This window comes from Ptychodera flava, chromosome 14 (assembly GCF_041260155.1).
Source record: "Ptychodera flava strain L36383 chromosome 14, AS_Pfla_20210202, whole genome shotgun sequence".
NCBI classification, from domain to species: domain Eukaryota; kingdom Metazoa; phylum Hemichordata; class Enteropneusta; family Ptychoderidae; genus Ptychodera; species Ptychodera flava.
Genome location: NC_091941.1, coordinates 3,030,609 through 3,050,850, shown reverse-complemented (window position 1 = coordinate 3,050,850; position 20,242 = coordinate 3,030,609). Strand labels below are relative to the sequence as shown.

Below are 20,242 nucleotides of genomic sequence, written 5' to 3'. Positions count from 1 at the left end.
GCTAATAATAAATATAACTAGGTATTTCTTTGTTTATATAAAGTAAAAATATAGTCTGCAAGTTGTTCATTAAAAGATAACTCTTGTTTGTTAGTAGAGAAATAAGCTGATTTTCAGTTGTATCGTTGGAAAATTGATTAATTGATAAATGAGTAGCACGTTTAGTCATGATGTACGTACGTACGTACAGATGAGACGTCTGGTCTTGACCGCGTAAAGAAGGTCATATACGCCAAAGGTCGTATACGGCGCCCTCTAGAGAGGCAACCAATCACATGACACTCTCAAACACTGGGTCACAGAAGGTCACCGAATTATTTAAGTTAGTTTACTTCCTGCAATGACGTGACTGATGGATAGAATGTGAAGGCCTGCGAAGCACAAAATATCAACTACACCAACAAAGTATGGCGGGCCATGAGAAGGAGCCGCCCGACACCTCTGAAAAGCCCGCGGCTCAAACTGAAAAAACGTCACGATGCAATTGCAGAAGAGTTTCCTGTTACACGTTGATTTCAGTATTTGTTGGTGTTCTGGCTGTTTACGGTGGTGGAATTGCTCATTATTATTGGGCAGAACAGGCCTTCCAGGATGAGATGCTACGCCATGGCATCGGAGAAGAAGGTGTATCGCTATTTAAAGCTTACGATCGAAATGCAGATGGCTATCTAAGCTTGGCCGAGTTTGAACCACTGGTCGAAAGACTTATTGGGACAGAAGTAAGTTTTGAACATTGTCTTTATGCTCTTTGTGCCCTCAACTTCCTGTACATGACCTTTGGTATCACATGACAGTTCTTCAACGATTCCGGACAATAATTACCGATGTGTTCAAGAGAAATCGAACAAAAACAGCGAATTTTTGAACATTTTTGTTTCCTTTTTGGTTACTGGATCGTTTTCCTGGTTGACGTGACTTCATTTGTGACCCCTCGACCCCTTTGTTCGGTGTCTACGTGCAGAAAGGCCATTGGTCATTCTGTGCATTCACAACAGATCTGGACAATGGGACTTGGAGAACTTTTCTTCTGCAGAACGTCTCGTATAATTGGTTGTTTTTGTATCGCACTGTGTTCAGAGGTGCACAACCAAAGCTGCAAGTTTATTTTTAGATTCGTTTCCGGGATAAACTTAATCTTCGCAGCAAAGATGCTGCTCCCATATTCCTAATCCTTGCTGAAAACTTAATGTTTTTTTTTCATGCTAGCTCATGAAGATATGTACATGTAAGAATCAATAGATTTGTGACATAAATTTATCTCATACCATAGAACCTAAAAAAGGGAGTTTTTTAGGGTCTATGTTCATACCAACATTTGTACAAACATTTGCTTTCAGTTTTTTAAACACTTCTTGTAGCAGAACCTTTATTATACTTATGCTCAAAATACAACAAAAATTTGATGTCAACAAAGTCTTTCTTTGTACTGTCATTCATATTAATCTGAAAAAATTCGAATGATGTAAAAATCATCACCAAGGTGCAATTGTTGAGGAATAGAATCACTTTTTAGAGGAAAATTTGAACTTTCTCTAAACAGGCCCAGAGAGACATATGAAAGGTGAAAAGTTTAGCCTCCAATATAGAGTAAATATATTTAAGCAATAAGCCAACACCAGTGACAGATTACAGGCCAACACTTAGTGCTAATAGTGTTATACATGTACAAGTTGCTCAGGTAATTTATTGCTATATATTATAACAATACATTGAATCTGGCTTGAAACATTATAAATGGGATTTTTCTGTAACTGAGAGCATGTGCATGTCCCAACTTGTGCTATCATGGATACTGTTTTTTGTCACATCTTGACCAATCAGCTCACTGCATTTTCACTATCAATATTCTGGGATAATATGTTACCATATACCATACATGTAATGTTATAATCAGTGTAGTTTGGATGTTAATTAAGTTGTTCTTGAAAATCTTCAAAGTAAAGTTTTCTTCACCAGGAATCATTTTGTTCATTGCCTCGAGTTTCCTTCTGTCTGCCATATTACAGCTGAGAAAGAATGCCTAAACTTTAAAGTGTTTTTGACAGGTAAAATGGAAAAAAACTTTCAGAGTGAGATGGAGCTGAGACTATTTTTCTCATGGTATGTCACTCACTAAACAATATATTTGCTTTAATAGTACACAGAGGTACTGTGATTGGTGGAAATAGCTTAAAGCATAAGAGTGTAAATTTCAAGAATTGTGAATTTGCATTGAAATTAATATGTTTTTCATTTGTCCTTTTCAGAACGGCACATCACACTTTTATGATGAAGAAATAGATCCTGCTAGTGAAGTGATATTCATTGCCTCTGAATTCCAGCCTCTGCAACTTGAAACAATGACAATTGAAATGACCCAATGGACTTACAATGTAAGATAGCATTGTGGATAAAATATTGACATTTATTTCAGTTTGTGTTTGTAAGTCTTTCTGTGTTGGGGATGAAAGGGTCTTTTATTCTAATCATCAAGTGAATGGCTTTCAATATTCTGTTACAATAAAACTAATTATTGCCATTGTTGTTGTTTGGTGAACATTTACAATGTTGGTTCAGGTTTTTATTGAAAATAACACCATAAAATTCCCATTTTTCAAATGTGATAACACTGTTTGCGTGACTGTCATGGCAGTGTTATTTTCAATCTCTGTTTGTATCATGAACAGAGATGTGTACGGTCAGATCTCAAATGTGTTCAGTGAAAGAATAGAGTTATATAAATGTGTGATGTAATCTGTTGAGTACAATATAAAAACAAGTGGAAGATTTCAATCAAAACCCTTTTTCACTGATATTTGTTCAAAATACTGACTGTAAAGTGCAGATTGTAATCAATTTCAGCAAAATTCAGACAGATATTTGTCAAATGACATTTCTTCTCTACTGCAACTTTTACAGAGACCAGATTCACCAGTAAGTGGTCTACGCAACTGGCAATCAACCAATATAGATGTTGCACCATTTGGTGTGAATCCATTTGTTGCCTTTCTACCGGAGGTAGACATGGCTGTTGGTCAACCCTACAACATCATCACTTCCAATTTGAACATATTCACCAGTACGCTTTCCAGCAACAGATTCTACCCACCCAGAGTCAGTGGTAAAGGCATACTGATACATCGATTGTTGACTATGTTTCATCCACGTCCTTTTGTCCACACAAGATTTGGACCTCAGGGCAGTGTTGCACTCATTCGAGCTGAAAATGAACATTATGTCAGTATAGTGTTCAGGTCAGTGCATTTTTCATTCAGTAAGTTTGTTAATATTTTGTGGCTGCTTGCCTTAGGGTTTTAACATTTTGGGGAGACCCTGTGTGTTGGTCTGTATAGAGTTCGGCTTTTTACTGACAGCCCAGAATATTTATTGATGTGTTTTCAGTTCAAACCAGAGATGCCATGTGATTGTCTTCTCATGATCAGTCATTTGAAATACTGTCCATACATTTCTTTTTTTCTGTACAATTCAGACTGCGCTGCTGAAAATAATAAAGTATGGTCTTGCTCAGCAACAGTAAACCTATCAAGCTACTCTCCTAGACTTAGCACCCGTGGTCAATCACCATGTAGAAATTGAGTATGAGTTTCACTATGGCAGTAAATTCTTTTGTACTTCGACCATAAAATTTCAAAGTCGACACAAACTTTGCATGTGTTACAAGGAGGAACATCTCCTGAAGTTTGAGTGAAAAAAAATGTTTGTTGGGTTTTTCTCTTCTCCAGGATACATGCAGAGTTTCAGCTGAATGAACCACCACAGCATCCATTTTGGTTTTCACCAGCCATGTTTACAGGTGAACTTGTCATTCGCAGAGATTCATCTCATATTGTGTCTTTCCACATGTATGTACCTACAAACAAGAGCCTTAATGTTGGTAAGTTCAATACCTTGTCTTTTTCGTCATGTTTTTCCGATATATTTATGAAAAAGAAACTCCTTATGCAGGTTTTCTTCCAAAGGAAAGATAGACAGCTTGTTGTTAACATGACAACACGTGGTTTTGTGAACTCCAGAATCAGCTTTGCAAAAATATTCTTTCAGGAATTTGAATGAAAGGAGTCTCTAAAAATATTGAGTCTAGCAATGAATGTTTTAACCCTTTCACCCCCAGTTCCCTGTATACAGGTCCAACTTTACCATAGAAAACAATGGATTTGGGACAAACCATGGTGGTGAATGTTTTAAAGACCTATGTGAATCCAACGATGTGGATGTATGCTTTTACTAGGCTGTCTAACCAAGGAGTCTTTGTATACAGCCTTTTGCGTATCTTTATTATTTTATCTCTAAAAGCTATTTGACTTTGGTGAGAGCAAAGTTATCAGAAGTTCATAATCAGATACTAGAAAAGCATCTGAGTGGTGTGGAGTGTGTACAGTAAAGCTGAAAGTAATTCAGCTAGTTGAATTGAAGCTTGATAACTCTCCTGTATAGTGTTCATCCAACTCACATACTTTCACATGAAGGATCACAAGTACACAGAAATTACCGATGGATAAATCACAGACATGTTCAAGTTTACTCAGCAGTTCAAATATTCCTTCCATGAATTAGTTGTGATTACTGCAATGCATTGATGAAATTCAAAGCAACAGAGATCAAATAAGTGCTGTACACGTCCACATTTTTTCAGAAATTAAATCTTTAGTTAATCATCAGCTTAAATGGCATTATTAGGGAGCCGTCATTATTTATGGCTAGAGGGATAGTCGGAAGAGTTGCCTTGGGCATTCAAAAATTTTCAGTGCCCCATGCCTCATGTGCCAATTTTCATCCCCTCCCCATGGCAAACAAATATTTATATGACCCTTCTGCCATAAAATAATGTCATTTGGTGATACTGCTAACAATTGTAACATTACATTTTTGTGTAAGCCCCCATTCATTAATCATTTTTTTGAGTAACCATTCATTGATCATCATTTTTGAGTAATCCTCCTCCAGTAACTAATGATGTAGCCCTTCTTTATAAACATCTTCAACAACCATACTTTCCAAACAACTAAAGGTTGTAGGTTTATTGATCTGTAATGTCTCAAGCATTTGTATCAATAGTTTGTCAAACTTTATTCTTTGAAAGATTAAACCTAGCCCCAGGATCACGGATTCAATCAATGTTTGGGGAAGGGTCAGACTTAAATTTTTAGCGTCTGAGAAAAGTATTTGTCTTCATTATCTTTCATGGCTTTACTGACAGTATGAAAGAACTGTGGTGATTTATTAGAGTGCATTCAGTAACAATCACTGGACAACACAAGAATGGTTCAGCATGTGTGGCCAAATATCAAAGAACTGATTCTGTAGTACTGATCATGGCTATTACCGGATTGTTTTGGCTATGAGTGTGTTTTTCCCTTATATCCAAAGATTAATATTTTTTCAACATTTTCCTATTGAAAAATACACGTTGATTTTTATGACCTAGCTGAAATGGAAAGAAGCAATATCAGCCAGTACCAACTCAAGGTTCAACAATTTTGGCCCCAATGTGCCAAAGGTACACAAGGGGACACTAATTTCATCAGTCTATCAGTGTGTGATTGCGCCAGGCTGTCTTTCTGTCTGTCCATCTATCTATAGACCAAATTTGTTGAGAAAATTAATACATCAAATCTGACTAGTTTAGGTATGTTGAATATTTGGATGGTTATCTAGAACTGAGTGGAATTTGGAAGATGTGGCTTGCAGAAATAAGAAAAAAGTAGATAATTTTTCATAAAATATCACAAAAATATTAATAACAGCATTATTACTCCCATAGCCATATGTATATATGGCAATGGAAGCTATTCTTATAGGCTAGGGAAATGTCTGTATGTATGTATGTCTGTATGTCTGTATGTCTGTATGTCTGTATGTCTGTATGTCTGTCCGTCAACATCAAAAACTCCAAAACCGCTGTACATTTCATCTTGATATTTGGGTGTGTACATGGATGATGGGCTGTAGATGAGATTTTGTTCAAATGAAGTTGTCATTGCCAAAAATATGCAAATTAAGTGAAAAAATGTAAAAACAGTCAAAATTGAAAAAACTCAATAACCACTGAGCAGATTACATGAAAAATTAGCATGTAAGTACTTTGGGCTGACATGAAATGATTGTGCACATCTTGGGTCAGTATCTTGGACTTGCTATTTTTCATGAATTTTTTTGTAATTTTCTCCCATTTTTGGTCAAAAATCTCCTGCTCTGAAACTACAAGTCCGATTGATTTGAAACTTGGTATGGAAGTGCATAGGAGTGACCTTTCCCAAATTTGGGCAAATCGTGGTGAAATTTGCATATTTTTAGTTTACACGTCCATAGACTCCCATGTATAAGGCAGATCTCCATAGACTCCCATGTATAAGGCCACGAAAAATAAAAATTTAGTTTCTCATCGTATTCATATTGCAAAAGGATGCAGTGACACAATTTTAGTCCCCACGGATGAAGTCCAGTGAGCTTATAGATTGGGTCATGTCTGTCTGTTCGTCCATCCGTGAGTCCATCCGTTCACGCAGATATCTCGGATATTTTGACAAAATGTCATGTGACCTTGATGACCTTTGATCTCAAATATACATATTTGTCCATAACTCAGTAACCACAAGTGCTACCACCCTTCATATATGGTATGATGGGACAGCTTATGACGCCACATATTGTACCTCATTAATTGTGCACATACAGGGCTCGAAATTAGCGGTAGTCCCGCGTCCACAGACTACCAACTTTACCCTGGGGCTACCAAAACGAATGAAATGGTAGTCCACACGGACTACCAAAGCCTCGGGCATGAAATTACTTCGTGGGCGACATGATATTGGTCGCTGTGAGATGACCAACGCTCATACAGTCAACCCAGCTGGACACAGAAAGGACATGTCGACTTTGTTGCGACAAACTTTCAATAAAATATCATTATCTGGCCAATGAAAATTCATTTTCGTAGTTATTTAATCACAATTGATCAATCACAATTAAACACCAAATTATTCAAACTGCAAAGAAAAAGTTGTCGGGCCATCCACAAATTTCGCTTTCCGAAGTGTACGAGATCATCCCATGATATGGTTGGGAAATATAGTCAGAATTGCCACGAAAGTATTAGGAACATGACTGTACCAAGTTGTCATCCTGAAAATCATAGCCAATCTATTTTTAGCGATGTTATGTTTATACATGCTGAGTGAAAAGTCGTTGTCATTGCGAACATCAAAATTTGCATATAAGCTCTGCGTATGTGTGAATAGGTCGTCAAACTTTGAGGCGTCACCGTTGTCCGCTGCACATGCTATACCGTTCTCCTAAGGCTATGACCTGCAGGTATTGATGTTAAATGAGTAGAAAATTCACTTACTGGATAGAATCATGCAAAATAAATCGTTCATTGTCTAGATATAAATAAAAATATCGTTTACAAAAAACCCTCGTCTTTCATGCATGGGCTACCAGACCTTGTCACTGGGCTACCAACTATAGAAAATGGTAGCCCAATCGGACTACCAGGGAAAAAAGTTAATTTCGAGCCCTGACATATCTAATTTTGAGCGAGCCAATAGAGCTAGAGGTCTGATTTTTGGTATATAGGGATAACTTAGCAAAACAATTTTTTTTGACAAAATGTCACGTTACCTCAGTGACCTTTGACCTCAAATATACATATTTGTCCATAACTCAGTAACCACAAGTGCTACATTCTTCATGTATGGTATGATGGGACACCTTATGACGCCACATATTGTACCTCATTAATTATGTGCATATCTAATTTTGAGCGAGCCAATAGAGCTAGAGGTCTGATTTTTGGTATATAGGGATAACTTAGCAATACAATTTTTTGACAAAATGTCACGTGACCTCGGTGACCTTTGACCTCAAATATACATATTTGTCCATAATTCAGAAACCACAAGTGTTACAGCCTTCATGTACCATGGTATGATGGGACACCTTATGACGCCACATATTGTACCTCATTAATTATGCACATATCTAATTTTTAGCGAGCCAATAGAGCTAGAGGTCTGATTTTTGGTATATAGGGATAACTTAGCAAAACAATTTTTTTGACAAAATGTCACGTGACCTCGGTGACCTTTGACTTCAAATATACATATTTTTCCATAACTCGGTAACCACAAGTGCTACACCCTTCATGTTTGGTATGATTGGACACCTTATGACGCCACATACTGTACCTCAATAATTATGCGCATATCTCATTCTGAGCGAGCCAATAGAGCTGGATGTCTGATTTTTGGTATATAGGGATAACTATAGGAGAGAAATTTTTTTGACCAAATGTCATGTGACCTCGATGACCTTTTACCTAAAATATATGTTTATGTCAATAAATAAGTAACCACAAGTGCTATGTCCTTTGTATTTAGTAGGATGGGAGACCTTATGACAAAACACGCTTTACCTCATTAATTATGTACACATCTAATTCTGGGCAAGCGAATAGAGCTAGAGATCTGATTTTTGGCATATAGGGATTAATTAGCAATATAATTTTTTTTTCAAAATGTCATGTGACCTCGATGACCTTTGACCTTGATTATACATATATATGCATATTTCAGTAACCACAAGTTCTATACCCTCCAATTTTGATAGGATATTAGACCTTAAGATGTCACATCTTGTACCTCATTTATAATGCGCATATGTATTTCTTGGCTGGCCAATACTGCTAGAGGTCTGATCTTTTTTCCCGATTTAGATCCATAACTTAGACATGCCTCATGTGTTTCAAATTGGGAACAACGACATAGACCTATGTGCCCATAGATCTCAACATTTACACTCCAGTGATACTTCTTAATGACCACATTTTCCTGCCCCATCAAGACTAATACTCCTATTACAAGTCAGAGTTAGCGGTTACGCAAAAAAGTGCGTATTATACGCACTGGAATTTTTTCGTACGCATTTTTCTGGAGGCAATGCGTTTGACTGTACGCAAAATATTGGAGTCCGTTGTGGGCGCTATTTGGTCAACGACGTGTTGTCTTGTCCATTGACTCACCCACCATATTGCAACAGTTATTCTCATGGCTTGAAATTGTAACACATTGAGCTTAAATTATTTCCCACAACTTTGCTTTGTTATTTCCGAGATTGCAACCCACCGACAACACGTGGTGTCGCCTGACATTGCAACATTTTGAGCGAATCAGTTTACAAAGGCGATGCCCTAACGCACGCAGCTGCCAATCATCATATTGATGGTTATGCAAATACGAGGCGTGAATGTATTACTCATTTGATCGAACGCACGTTTTCCTAGGGAATGTACGCTGGGAATGTACCGATCTACTAACTTGCCTCGATAAAGTTCTCAACGCCACCAAATATCCAGATCACGATTTGGATATCCGTGATTACGGCACAGAGTCTTTGACGACACTCATCGCCCATTTTGGTGCTGATCGCGTTGAAGCTGGCCGGCCGACGGAAGCCCCTCGACTGCGGAGTGACGTCAGTAGGTGTAACGCATACGAGCAAGGTGAATGAGAAATCCGACGATACAGAAGTTTTTGGAAAAAGCAGAACTAAAACTTATATCATTTATGTATATTGAAACTTTGAATATGGCGCTGTGACGCAAAAATGACTTAAATACCCACAAGTACCCGGATGACCCGCGGTCGGACGTGATTTGCAAGCAGGGTTTACTCAAATTAAACTGACTTTGTGTGCCAACGGACGCCCCAATTTCAGCGAATCTTGCCGTATTCTGATAAATGAATATGGAGAGCTATTTCTCATGTTCCGATTGTTATCCTGCATAGCTCTAGTGATTCCGGTTTCTTACGTGCCCTGCGAACACGGGGGGCACACAGTCCATGTAGCCGACAATGAGATGCAAATGATATGCGGTCAAGGTCTCCTCAACTAACTTTCAGCTGGTTCTTCACTTTCTACTATTTTTTTAGTATTTTTTACAAAGGCACAGACTTATGCTACCTGCAACCTAAAACTGATAGTGATTTTGTAGCTCATTCTTTACTATTTTTCATAGTTTTTGATAGCCGGTAACACACACTTCGTGTTCGTGTCGGCTACATGGACGATCTGCCGAACGGGGATTCAGTTTCCAAAACAGTGTTGAGTGTACTCACCGCACGACGTAATCAACTGGGCGATGAGAATGCCGATAATCTGATGCGTCACACTATGGAAGGGCCATCGGTTGCAGACTTTCGTTTTGACCGAGCAATAAAAATTTTCACTGTGCGAGACAATAGAACCCGTTAAATTCTAGAGATACCTGTTTGAATTTTCACTTCACATGCAAATAGAAACTTCTCTTTGATATGATTTTCAAGTTTTACGACTGTTAGTTACGGTGTTACCGGTACTACAATACAAGAACTACGCGCTTTCACTGCAGTGTATGACGGACGTGTGATGTGTTATCACAGTTTACTGTTTTGTGTATTTTTCATTCAGACTTGTTTCTCTGTATGATCAAGATTTCATGATGTTACATTTATTAAAAACGTCTCAATTATCGTGAAAAATTATTTCCTGTGTCAACCAAAATTAATTTGCCTCATTTTCACCCTGGGTTGAATGCGGAAGTGGCGGCTGTTACGCATTCACATGACGACAATATGCATTTTTGCCAACCCTTTGCGTACGTGAAACGCATTGAAAAAAAATTGACCGCGAACACTGCAAGTGGGGACTATGTCATTGTAAATGACTTGTTGAGTTAATGGTTGTATCACAGTATTCGATACATCTAATTCTGTATTTTTTCCATTTATATTCTGAATAATTACATTAAACATATTTCACTGTCTCCAGTACATTTCATTTAAGTATTTTCACTTCATGCACTTTATCCCTTTCACACATGTTCAAATATCTGACCAGAGAACAAACACTAAATAGTCCAGGATGGGAGCTACAGTGTCATTGACGCTATTTTTACTTTAAGATTTGGTACAAATGTTGTCATCATTATCAGGGGTTCAATTAAGAGTTGGTAGCTGGTGCAAATGATCAGTAACTCTCTCGATTTCACCAGCTACTTTTTCCAAAACAAGCAGAAATACAACATTTCAAGAGACCAAAACAACAAAAGTAATCAGGCAAAACACACATTTAAACAAAGAACACCCCAGTCTTCAAGGTTTGAGTACAGGTAAAGTTTAACCCTTCTTTTAAAACCTGTAAGCAATTACTTTAGTTATGAATACTAAATGCTATATCATTCCGCACTTTAGCTTCTGAAATCAGGAACGCATGTTGTCCCTGAGAACCAAATGATGATGAACAATAGAAGGTGAACCTGATCTAGTGCGGTAATCGTTCTTCACATAGATGCTGGACTGAAGGTGTAGGTGACAGTTTAACTCTGGTGATCCATACATGTTTTTTGCAATTAAATAATGCCAGTAAGATGTAGAATTGAAAAAGATATTTGTTAAAATCTAGCTGCCATAAAATGAACTTTGGGGGCTGTTATTATTTTCAGAGACACTCTGTTGTTACTTGAACAGCACACATCACTGGGCACTGTAACAATGCTATTAAACCCCAATGCAATAAATCCAGCACTGACCAATTTCAGTGTAGTAAATACCTACAGCTATCAGCAGGTGTAACTAAACATTAATAATCTGCAATTTTAACAGTCAAAAACAAAATGAAAATCAACCTAAACCAGGTTGATCATAGCACACTCTGCTGTTCAACGGAATAAATATTGTTTTTATTGTCTCTCTGGTCTTTTTGATAAAATGGACAAATGAGATTTTGTAATTCTCAGTAGTAGGGAACAAAAAGAGAGCATGAATGCCCATTTGACCTTCAGAAATGTGTCTTTCCTGCTAGGAGATACCTCCTTCATTAACGTATGGTTTCGCTTCAAATCATGATATCACTCTTCCTCATGATGGTGATACAGTAATACTCCTGACAATAATCACATGCCTTGCTACATGTATGTACATGCAAATAGCCCAACAAAGTCTGGCAATGTGCCAGCATCACTTATAAGTGGTCAAAGGTCCAAAATCTTTAGTCTTTAATCACGTTGTGGTTCATATAAACCGACTTTATAGTTCTTTATTTGATTAAGAATGATTAATGGTTTCATAAAAATCTTCAATAATTTAAACATGTTGTAAAAGTCCGCTGACATATATTAGTCACTTCTCCTCGACATTCTTTGTGATACACTTTGTATTTTGTAATCCGATCAAATCATCATCAATCTCTGCAGACATGGAATGGCTGAATTCCCCATCGGAAGCTGAAAACATGGAAGTTGATATAGGATTCTTGCCACAGATGGAACTCAAATCCAGCGGTCCGTCCATTCCTGTCACTGTGAAATCAGAGTCCGGTGAATTAATCAACATCCTGGAAAGTGAAGAGCCACTAGAAATACCAACATCTCATGTTGATAATACCAATTTGAAATGGAATACACAGATAGATTACACAGAGGCTTTTGAAATTCTGGAAAGGCAAATGTACCCCTTCAAGAAGGTAATAATCATTGAGATCTTACTCTCATATATTTGTATATATATCTTTTCATCGATATAAATATAAAAGTCAGAATTTTTGCAATAGGAGCTACTTTTCAATAGCAAATAGTATATTTTTTCTTCTAAATCTACTCTGTTCAATTTACCATATTTGATGTTTCTACCCAAACCTATCTCCCTGTCAAAGTTTTTACTGTCTACCAGTCTGAAAGTTTATATTTAATCTTCAAATAACATAGCAGTTATTTCTTTCATGAAGTACAGCCTAATGTAGAGTACTCTTTGTCCACAACTTATGAGAAAATATCAAATTTCCAAAATTTAAATGAGAAGCTATTAACATCGAGACTAATGTGACATCTGACCTTAACCACAGTCCTTCCATCAATGGGACATACAGCTTAATAAACATTCACTGACTGAGGAAAGTTCTTTGACCCAACAAAATTTCAAAAAAAAATCCTGTCAAATTCAGATGTGTAGATAGCAGACTAGTCGACACATTCACTGATACGATCAATATTTACATCTGAAATGAGACAACAATTTATTGAACTCTAAAAATGTTCTTGATTATCAGGTATCTTATTTGCCATTCCTGGAAGCTTGCAAGCAAGCTGCAGTTGAAAATAAACTAGTACACCTTATTTTACTTTGGGGTGCACTAGACGATCAGTCCTGCTGAGGTAGGTTTTTGCTTGAATTTTTATTTTCAATCATGTGCAGGAATATCACTCAGCTGGTGAAATGTCATATGTCAACAGTGTTATACTGCCTCAGGAATTGTCAGCCTTGGTTAAATTATGGTACAAAAATTTACTAGAATCAGTAGTTTGGGTGCTGTGCCAATGTCAATGATCAGTTCTGATGTGTGAACAGTGCACAAATTAAATGAATCTTACACATTCAGTGTACATCTATATTTGTGTTCAATCTTAGTTTATCTTGCTTCATTCCATCTTTTGCATTTGTTGTTGTTTTATCTCCAGGTTCAGGCCGGACTCTGCGCGAGGGTCCCCTCGAGAGTCCGGCAATTTTAAAACTGCTGAAGGAGAATTTCATCAGCTCATGGTCCCTTGTAGCTGAAATGAAGGACATCAAAGCTGATGAGAGTGACCCTACAGCTTCAAAAATGGCAACTGTTGCATTGGATAATTACAAGTGAGTGTATTCTAGCTTGTCCTGCCAAAGCTGTGCAGATAAATACAGATATGGTACAGTTGGTCCATAGTATGTGTGGGTGTGGATATGTTTGAATGTGTAATCTGTGTGAAATGCACAAGTCTCGATTTTGTAACGGACTCACTGTCGGAGGATGGTGAGTTCGAGACTCCAGCACGGTGTTGTGCCCCTGAGCAAGGCACTTTACTCCTCAGTGCTCCATTGGGGGAGTTAGTGGGTTATTTACCTCATCCTGTAATTGGGCTAACGCCTGTTGGATGATGGACTGATAAAAAAAAAAAAAAAAAAAAATTGAGAAACGTCGCAGGAAAGTTAAAATTTTCTCAGTATAGCATAGAGAGACTATAGAAATAACGGGCGACGCGCTGACCTTTAATGTTTATTTATGGGCAAGGGCAAGAGGAAAGCCAAAAATTAACGGGCGAGGCTTGCCGAGCCCATTAATTTGGCTTTCCTCGAGCCTGCACCCATAAATAAACGTTAATGGTCAGAGCGGAGTCTGTTATTTCCATTATATTATCAACGAACCAAAGAAAACCATCAAAATTTGCGAAAATTTCCGGAGCAAACGACAACTGGGCCCCAGAACTGAGCAATACGCAATGAAATGTCACGCGCGCTGTAAAAAATTGGCAAATCTGGAGATATTTTCAGAAAAAAGTATCTCACCTTGGCCCACAAGTGCTCCATTTTATTTTGTGATTGATTATGATTTACGTTTGAGCTGTAAAGTTACGATACTTTGAGTTGTTAATCTTATTATTCATATTCACGGGCATATAAACAGACCATTACTGTGTATTTGTGGTCAGTCACGTGGTTCAGCTCGACCAATCAAAATGCGACAGGCAGGGCATGGTAATATAATGTAAATTGTATCACAATATTTGCAGTGTATCTGTTGTTTGAATGCATTTGGATTTTCACAAAGTTTCTGGTGATCTATACCTATCTTACATGATGATGTCACTGTACGAGAGTAGAAATCTACGAAGAGATGGATACTTTGATGAGACAGCACTGGTTTATATTCTGTTACTAATGTATCATTGGTTTTCAAACAATCTACAGATTGTGTATGGAACAGAAATAAGATTTGCTATTTTTCATGTTCTGTTTCAGCTTTCCAGTTGAGATGATGGTACTGCTACCAAATGGAACTGTTGTGAATCATGAAAATGCCAATGTTTTATTAGATGCAGGTGCCAGCATGTAAGTACACCCTATCAGTGTCTTAATTGGAATTACACACCTAGCTAGCTGTAGTTGTGCTGTCATGGTTTATGCAGTGACTTTCTGATGATTTCACAGTTCATCAGGGAATTGATTAGCAAGATTTTACTATTGAAATTATCCAGTTTTGGAGTAGAGTAAACCTGCTTACCCCAAATCCCTGTAAATAGGTCCACAATCACCACTGACAACAATGGGTTTGGGCCAAACCATGGCAGTGAAAGGGTTAATACTTTCACTGTGTGTCCAACATTTTAAAAAGGTGACTATGGCAGAGATACCCGGGAATCCTAAGCTGAGGTACATGAACAAAACACTGTTGCACATTAATTGCCAGTTTCAATTGATGGTCTAACAATTCAAGCACTTTACTGCTAGCAAAAACACAGGCTTTGCATGGATTGCCAGGTTCAACCGATGATCTAACAATCTGAGCACACCAACGGAGCAATAACACAGACTGTACATGGATCGCCAGTTTCAATTGATGATCTAACAATCTGAGCACACCAAAGGAGCAATAACACAGACTGTACATGGATGGCTAGTTTCAATTGATGATCTAACAATCTGAGCACACCAACGGAGCAATAACATATACTGTACATGGATGGCCAGTTGCAATTGATGATCTAACAATCTGAGCACACCAACAGAGCAATAACACAGACTGTACATGGATGGCCAGTTTCAGTTGATGATCTAACAATCTGAGCACACCACGGAGCAATAACACAGGCTTTACATGGATGGCCAGTTTCAATTGATGATCTAACAATCTGAGCACACCAAAGGAGCAATAACACAGACTGTACATGGATGGCTAGTTTCAATTGATGATCTAACAATCTGAGCACACCAACGGAGCAATAACACAGACTGTACATGGATTGCCAGTTTCAATTGATGATCTAACAATCTGAGCACACCAACGGAGAATAACACAGACTGTACATGGATTGCCAGTTTCAATTGATGATCTAACAATCTGAGCACACCAACGGAGCAATAACACATACTGTACATGGATTGCCAGTTTCAATTGATGATCTAACAATCTGAGCACACCAATAGAGCAATAACACAGACTGTACATGGATGGCTAGTTTCAATTGATGATCTAACAATCTGAGCACACCAACGGAGCAATAACACAGGCTGTACATGGATGGCTAGTTTCAATTGATGATCTAACAATCTGAGCACACCAACAGAGCAATTAACACAGACTGTACATGGATTGCCAGTTTCAATTGATGGTCTAACAATTCAAGCACTTTACTGCTAGCAAAAACACAGGCTTTGCATGGATTGCCAGGTTCAACCAGAGATCTAATGGTCTCTGCATATCTCTGCAAACAATGTCATGTGACCGAATCTTGGTAAACAAAATGATTAGATTTAATGAGAGAAATTTATCTGATTTGTAATTAAAATAACCAGAATTTGTGACAAATCTTCTAACCATTCAACCATCATGTTACACCTATATTCTGACAACTGCTTCTTTTATCTTCAGATCATTTTCAGATCCTCTAGAAGGTGCTTATTTAACTTTCCTGCAGACAGGTCTTGAGAAAGCCAAAGAATACAGCCAATAGAAGATATCTCAGAATCACTGCAATGTCTTACATACAAAAGCAACACAACTCATTTTCAATTTTTTTTACCAGAATTACAATAGCAATCATCTGATTTTCCTATTTTTAACTGTTAGTGAAAGTAATGACCAGCTATGTACAAAAGTACATTGAGTTTTTTTGTCTTGCCAACAAAGTTTTGCAAAGTGTATATCAATGTTTTTTCACATTTTTTTTGTAGATATGTTCCTTATTTTCATTTTATACTCTTCATTATAGAGTGCAGGCGATATAAATAATATAATCTTGTATATAAGGATTGTTTTAAATCATCAAGCATGCCTTGCCACCTTGACTGTTGACTCTGTAATTACAAATTTTGGAAATCTTGGATAAATTTTTAAAATCATCAGAGTCATTGAATTACATATAACAGGATTTATAGAGACTGAGAAAAAATTGAGTATTTTTACACTTCTATACAATCAATGTTCATTTGTTTGTTTTTGTTTGTGTATTTGTTTGTTTTGTAATTTTTTTGTCTAAATTAATTTTGTATCGCATTTACAATATGAATCTGCCATAATTATTATTCTACAGTCAGATGTGTGTGCATGTCTTGATATGCATGTAGACTGAAACTCAAATAAAAAAGTCTGATCACTTACAATGCCATATCATAAGTTCAAAAAAAATCAAAAGGTTCCAAAGTGTGCGTGTGTGACCATTTTACGACAGATTTAACTTTTCATTCTCATTCTAGGGATACTTGATGAGCTTTGCATCCAGTGTGTAATGAAAATCCATCTAATTTGTCCTCCCCAGTATTTGGCACACTAGTATTGTTAAATATGATTTAAATTTGAATGCTAAGAGAGAGACTTGTTCACAAAAATATGAATATCACAACATTTCTGATGATGTAGAATTTTGTTTACAAAATTGTTTGTGATCTCATTTCAAGGACTTTAAGTATTTTTTTCTGAGTTAAGGTTTCTTTTAAACTAAACAGATAATCCAGAGTCATCACACTGCTTTGTCCTTTTCTAAAGTCATTAGTTTTCTTATTTGACGTGTTTTGTAACTTTTAGGCCATTTGCATAAATATTTATAGTTTCAGAGTGAATGGTATGTTTGTTATGCTGATGTTATCATTTGCTTTGGGACATCTCTACTTTCAAAACAACAACAGCAACAACAACAACAAACAACCGATAAAGTAAGAAACGCATTGTATCAACATGCACTGCAATGCATTGATTGGACCAAGGTTGACCCCTCCACCCCTATTCCTGTGTATATGGTCCCAACCATTGTACCAAGAACAAAAGGGTCAAACGCAATGTTGAAGGTGAATTAGGTAGTCACATTTGTCTTCCTGACATAACACTGCTATAAACTGTAAGAGTAACTTTTAAGCTCCAGAAGTTTTGGAAATGCCAATTTGTTGATGTCTTCTGATTATTATTTGTTTGCCTCATGGTGGTGCAATATTTAAAGAAGTCTCTGTGTATCCATGACGATATAACTATAAAACACTTTTGTGTGGAGTTGTATCTGACATTTTGACCCAGATACTTCATATGTGTCATTACCATGACAACAACAGCTGTGCAGAGGACACAGACAAATCAGCATTTCAACAGACCATTGGTTTTCATTTTCAATGTACTTATTGTCATCTTTTTTGTTCAGTGCTTGTTTTGGCAAGTATATTTTTCTATTGCGAATAAATACAATTTTTGTTTTTTTTCAAAGATTTCATCAGAGTTTGTTTATTTGTTCATATGCCTTTCCTTGGTAATGAGTTAACTTTTTTCCTCGTACTAAATCAGAGTCAGATGTAGTTTACAGACTTATCAATGATCTCAACCTTCTTTTGTCATTGAAACCTGATCATGTCTCTATGGCAAGTGGTTTTAATTGAAATGTGATCAAAACCCTATTGCAGTTCGACTAACTTGATGACTACACTTAAATTCAAAATATTTGATGAACAATACAAATTAATATCTAATATACTACAAGTAAGAGTGTTACATCAATCATATATGTGAACTATCATGTCAAGGTTAAATTCACAAATTTTTTAGTGATTCTATCTTTAAATTTTTATGTAAAAATCGCCCCAAGCCTTACTTATCATGTTAACCATTGTTTTGCACAGAAATGCAAATGTGTTTAACATTTTTCAAAAATAAAACTTCATTATTGCTTTGATAAGATCGCCATGGTAGCAAGACAATAATATCAAACAATCATGATTAACATTCACTGGTCCCATAGGAAATTTAAGCCTTGCAAGGGTATTCCTGTTTGGAGGGTATACATACGTAAATGCACCACAGATTTGACCCCATATTTGCTATTAACTTTTAATAGTTTATAAAATGTGGCCTTTTGACCTCTGCTTGTGACCCTGGTTCAACTATTGACCCTACATTGGCACGTTTTACCATTTTGTAGGAAATCTAGTTTTGACACCAGTATTACTGTTAGCCCAAAATTGTAAACTTTTCACACCAATACCGCAGCTTAAGAAAAAATGGAAGAGTTTGCGCTGCGCTTTCTAGCATTTACTGTCCAGGGCTACACCTGTTCTATTTCTTAGCCAAGTGACTCTCCCTAACACCAGACAGCTTAAACTCTAAGGGGCTTAATGCATATAAAGTCTGAAGCATGCATCTAAGATTTTTTGTGAACACTGAATTGTTTCATAATCTTCTGTATATTTCATAAAGTCTACATATTAGGAATGGACCATTTGATATCCTGGAGTGGGGAGAGGGACTCAGAATATTGTAAAACAGGGTCACAAGTAAATGCCTTTGAATGAAAGCAACTGACACCAGGTAAAAATGATGGTAAGCAGACATGAAAAAAGATCGCCAACAGATGCCTTATTCTGACATTACTTTTCACATTTGGAACGCCCAGGGGCGGCTGTTGGGAATATTATAACTCACATTTAAATGTACATGTACTAAGATTTTCACTTGCTTGTACTAAGCTTATCATTCATTCAAAACAGCCATGAATATTATTTTTTCTTAAAGGTATACTTTCACCTGTTTAAATTTTGCCACATTTACCATGGAAAGAAAAAATCTAACCAATCATAGATTTTAAGCGGGTGCAGGCCGCTTTTTAAAAACATCGCCCTCACATGGGCATTTTGAATACCAAAGAACGCCCCTTTGACCATATATGGGCATATTTAGATTACAGGTGACTGTATACCTTTGAATGTGCACTTCAGATATAAGACTATTGACAATTTTACCAGTATTATATCTTTTGGTTTTCCTACATTTTCTCTACCCTGTGGTGTTCTTAAATATTTATTATTCAGCTTGTCTAAATATACTATGCTGTGCAGATACAAATGATGAGGGTGCTGGAGGAATCACAATTGAACTTTTTTTTTCAGATCCCCCCTCAATACCCCCCAAGAAATTTCAAATCTCCCTCATCTTTATGATCAAAATTATTCAAGTTCCTCCCACATATTTATAAGGTGTGTACACGCAGAAAAAACATGTAATGCGCAGTTCTGGTTGCAGATGTTCGATACTGCATTGTTTTGATGCACTCATAAATATTCTGTAGTGGTTATAGAAATGTTGTCAGCAGTTTGTAGAGCCATATTCCTATGTTTTATTAGGCTGCGTTCACAAATAATCGTGAGGGGGGGCTGGAGGAATTCAAGGGGATTTGAAAATTTTCAGGGTAGCAGAGAGGGGACTT

The 20,242-nt window shown here is 37.0% G+C and overlaps 1 protein-coding gene across 1 annotated transcript; it reads left to right on the top strand.

The window, feature by feature from the left end:
* Positions 1–271: 271 nt before the first annotated feature.
* On the top strand, positions 272–18,254 carry LOC139148963 (selenoprotein N-like). Its single transcript, XM_070720436.1, has 9 exons — positions 272–719; positions 2,247–2,372; positions 2,899–3,233; positions 3,723–3,874; positions 12,230–12,498; positions 13,081–13,186; positions 13,490–13,661; positions 14,805–14,894; positions 16,435–18,254. The coding sequence occupies exons 1-9, from the start codon at positions 408–410 to the stop codon at positions 16,514–16,516; spliced, it is 1,644 nt and encodes a 547-aa protein (XP_070576537.1). The 5' UTR covers positions 272–407; the 3' UTR covers positions 16,517–18,254.
* The last annotated feature ends 1,988 nt before the right edge of the window (positions 18,255–20,242 follow it).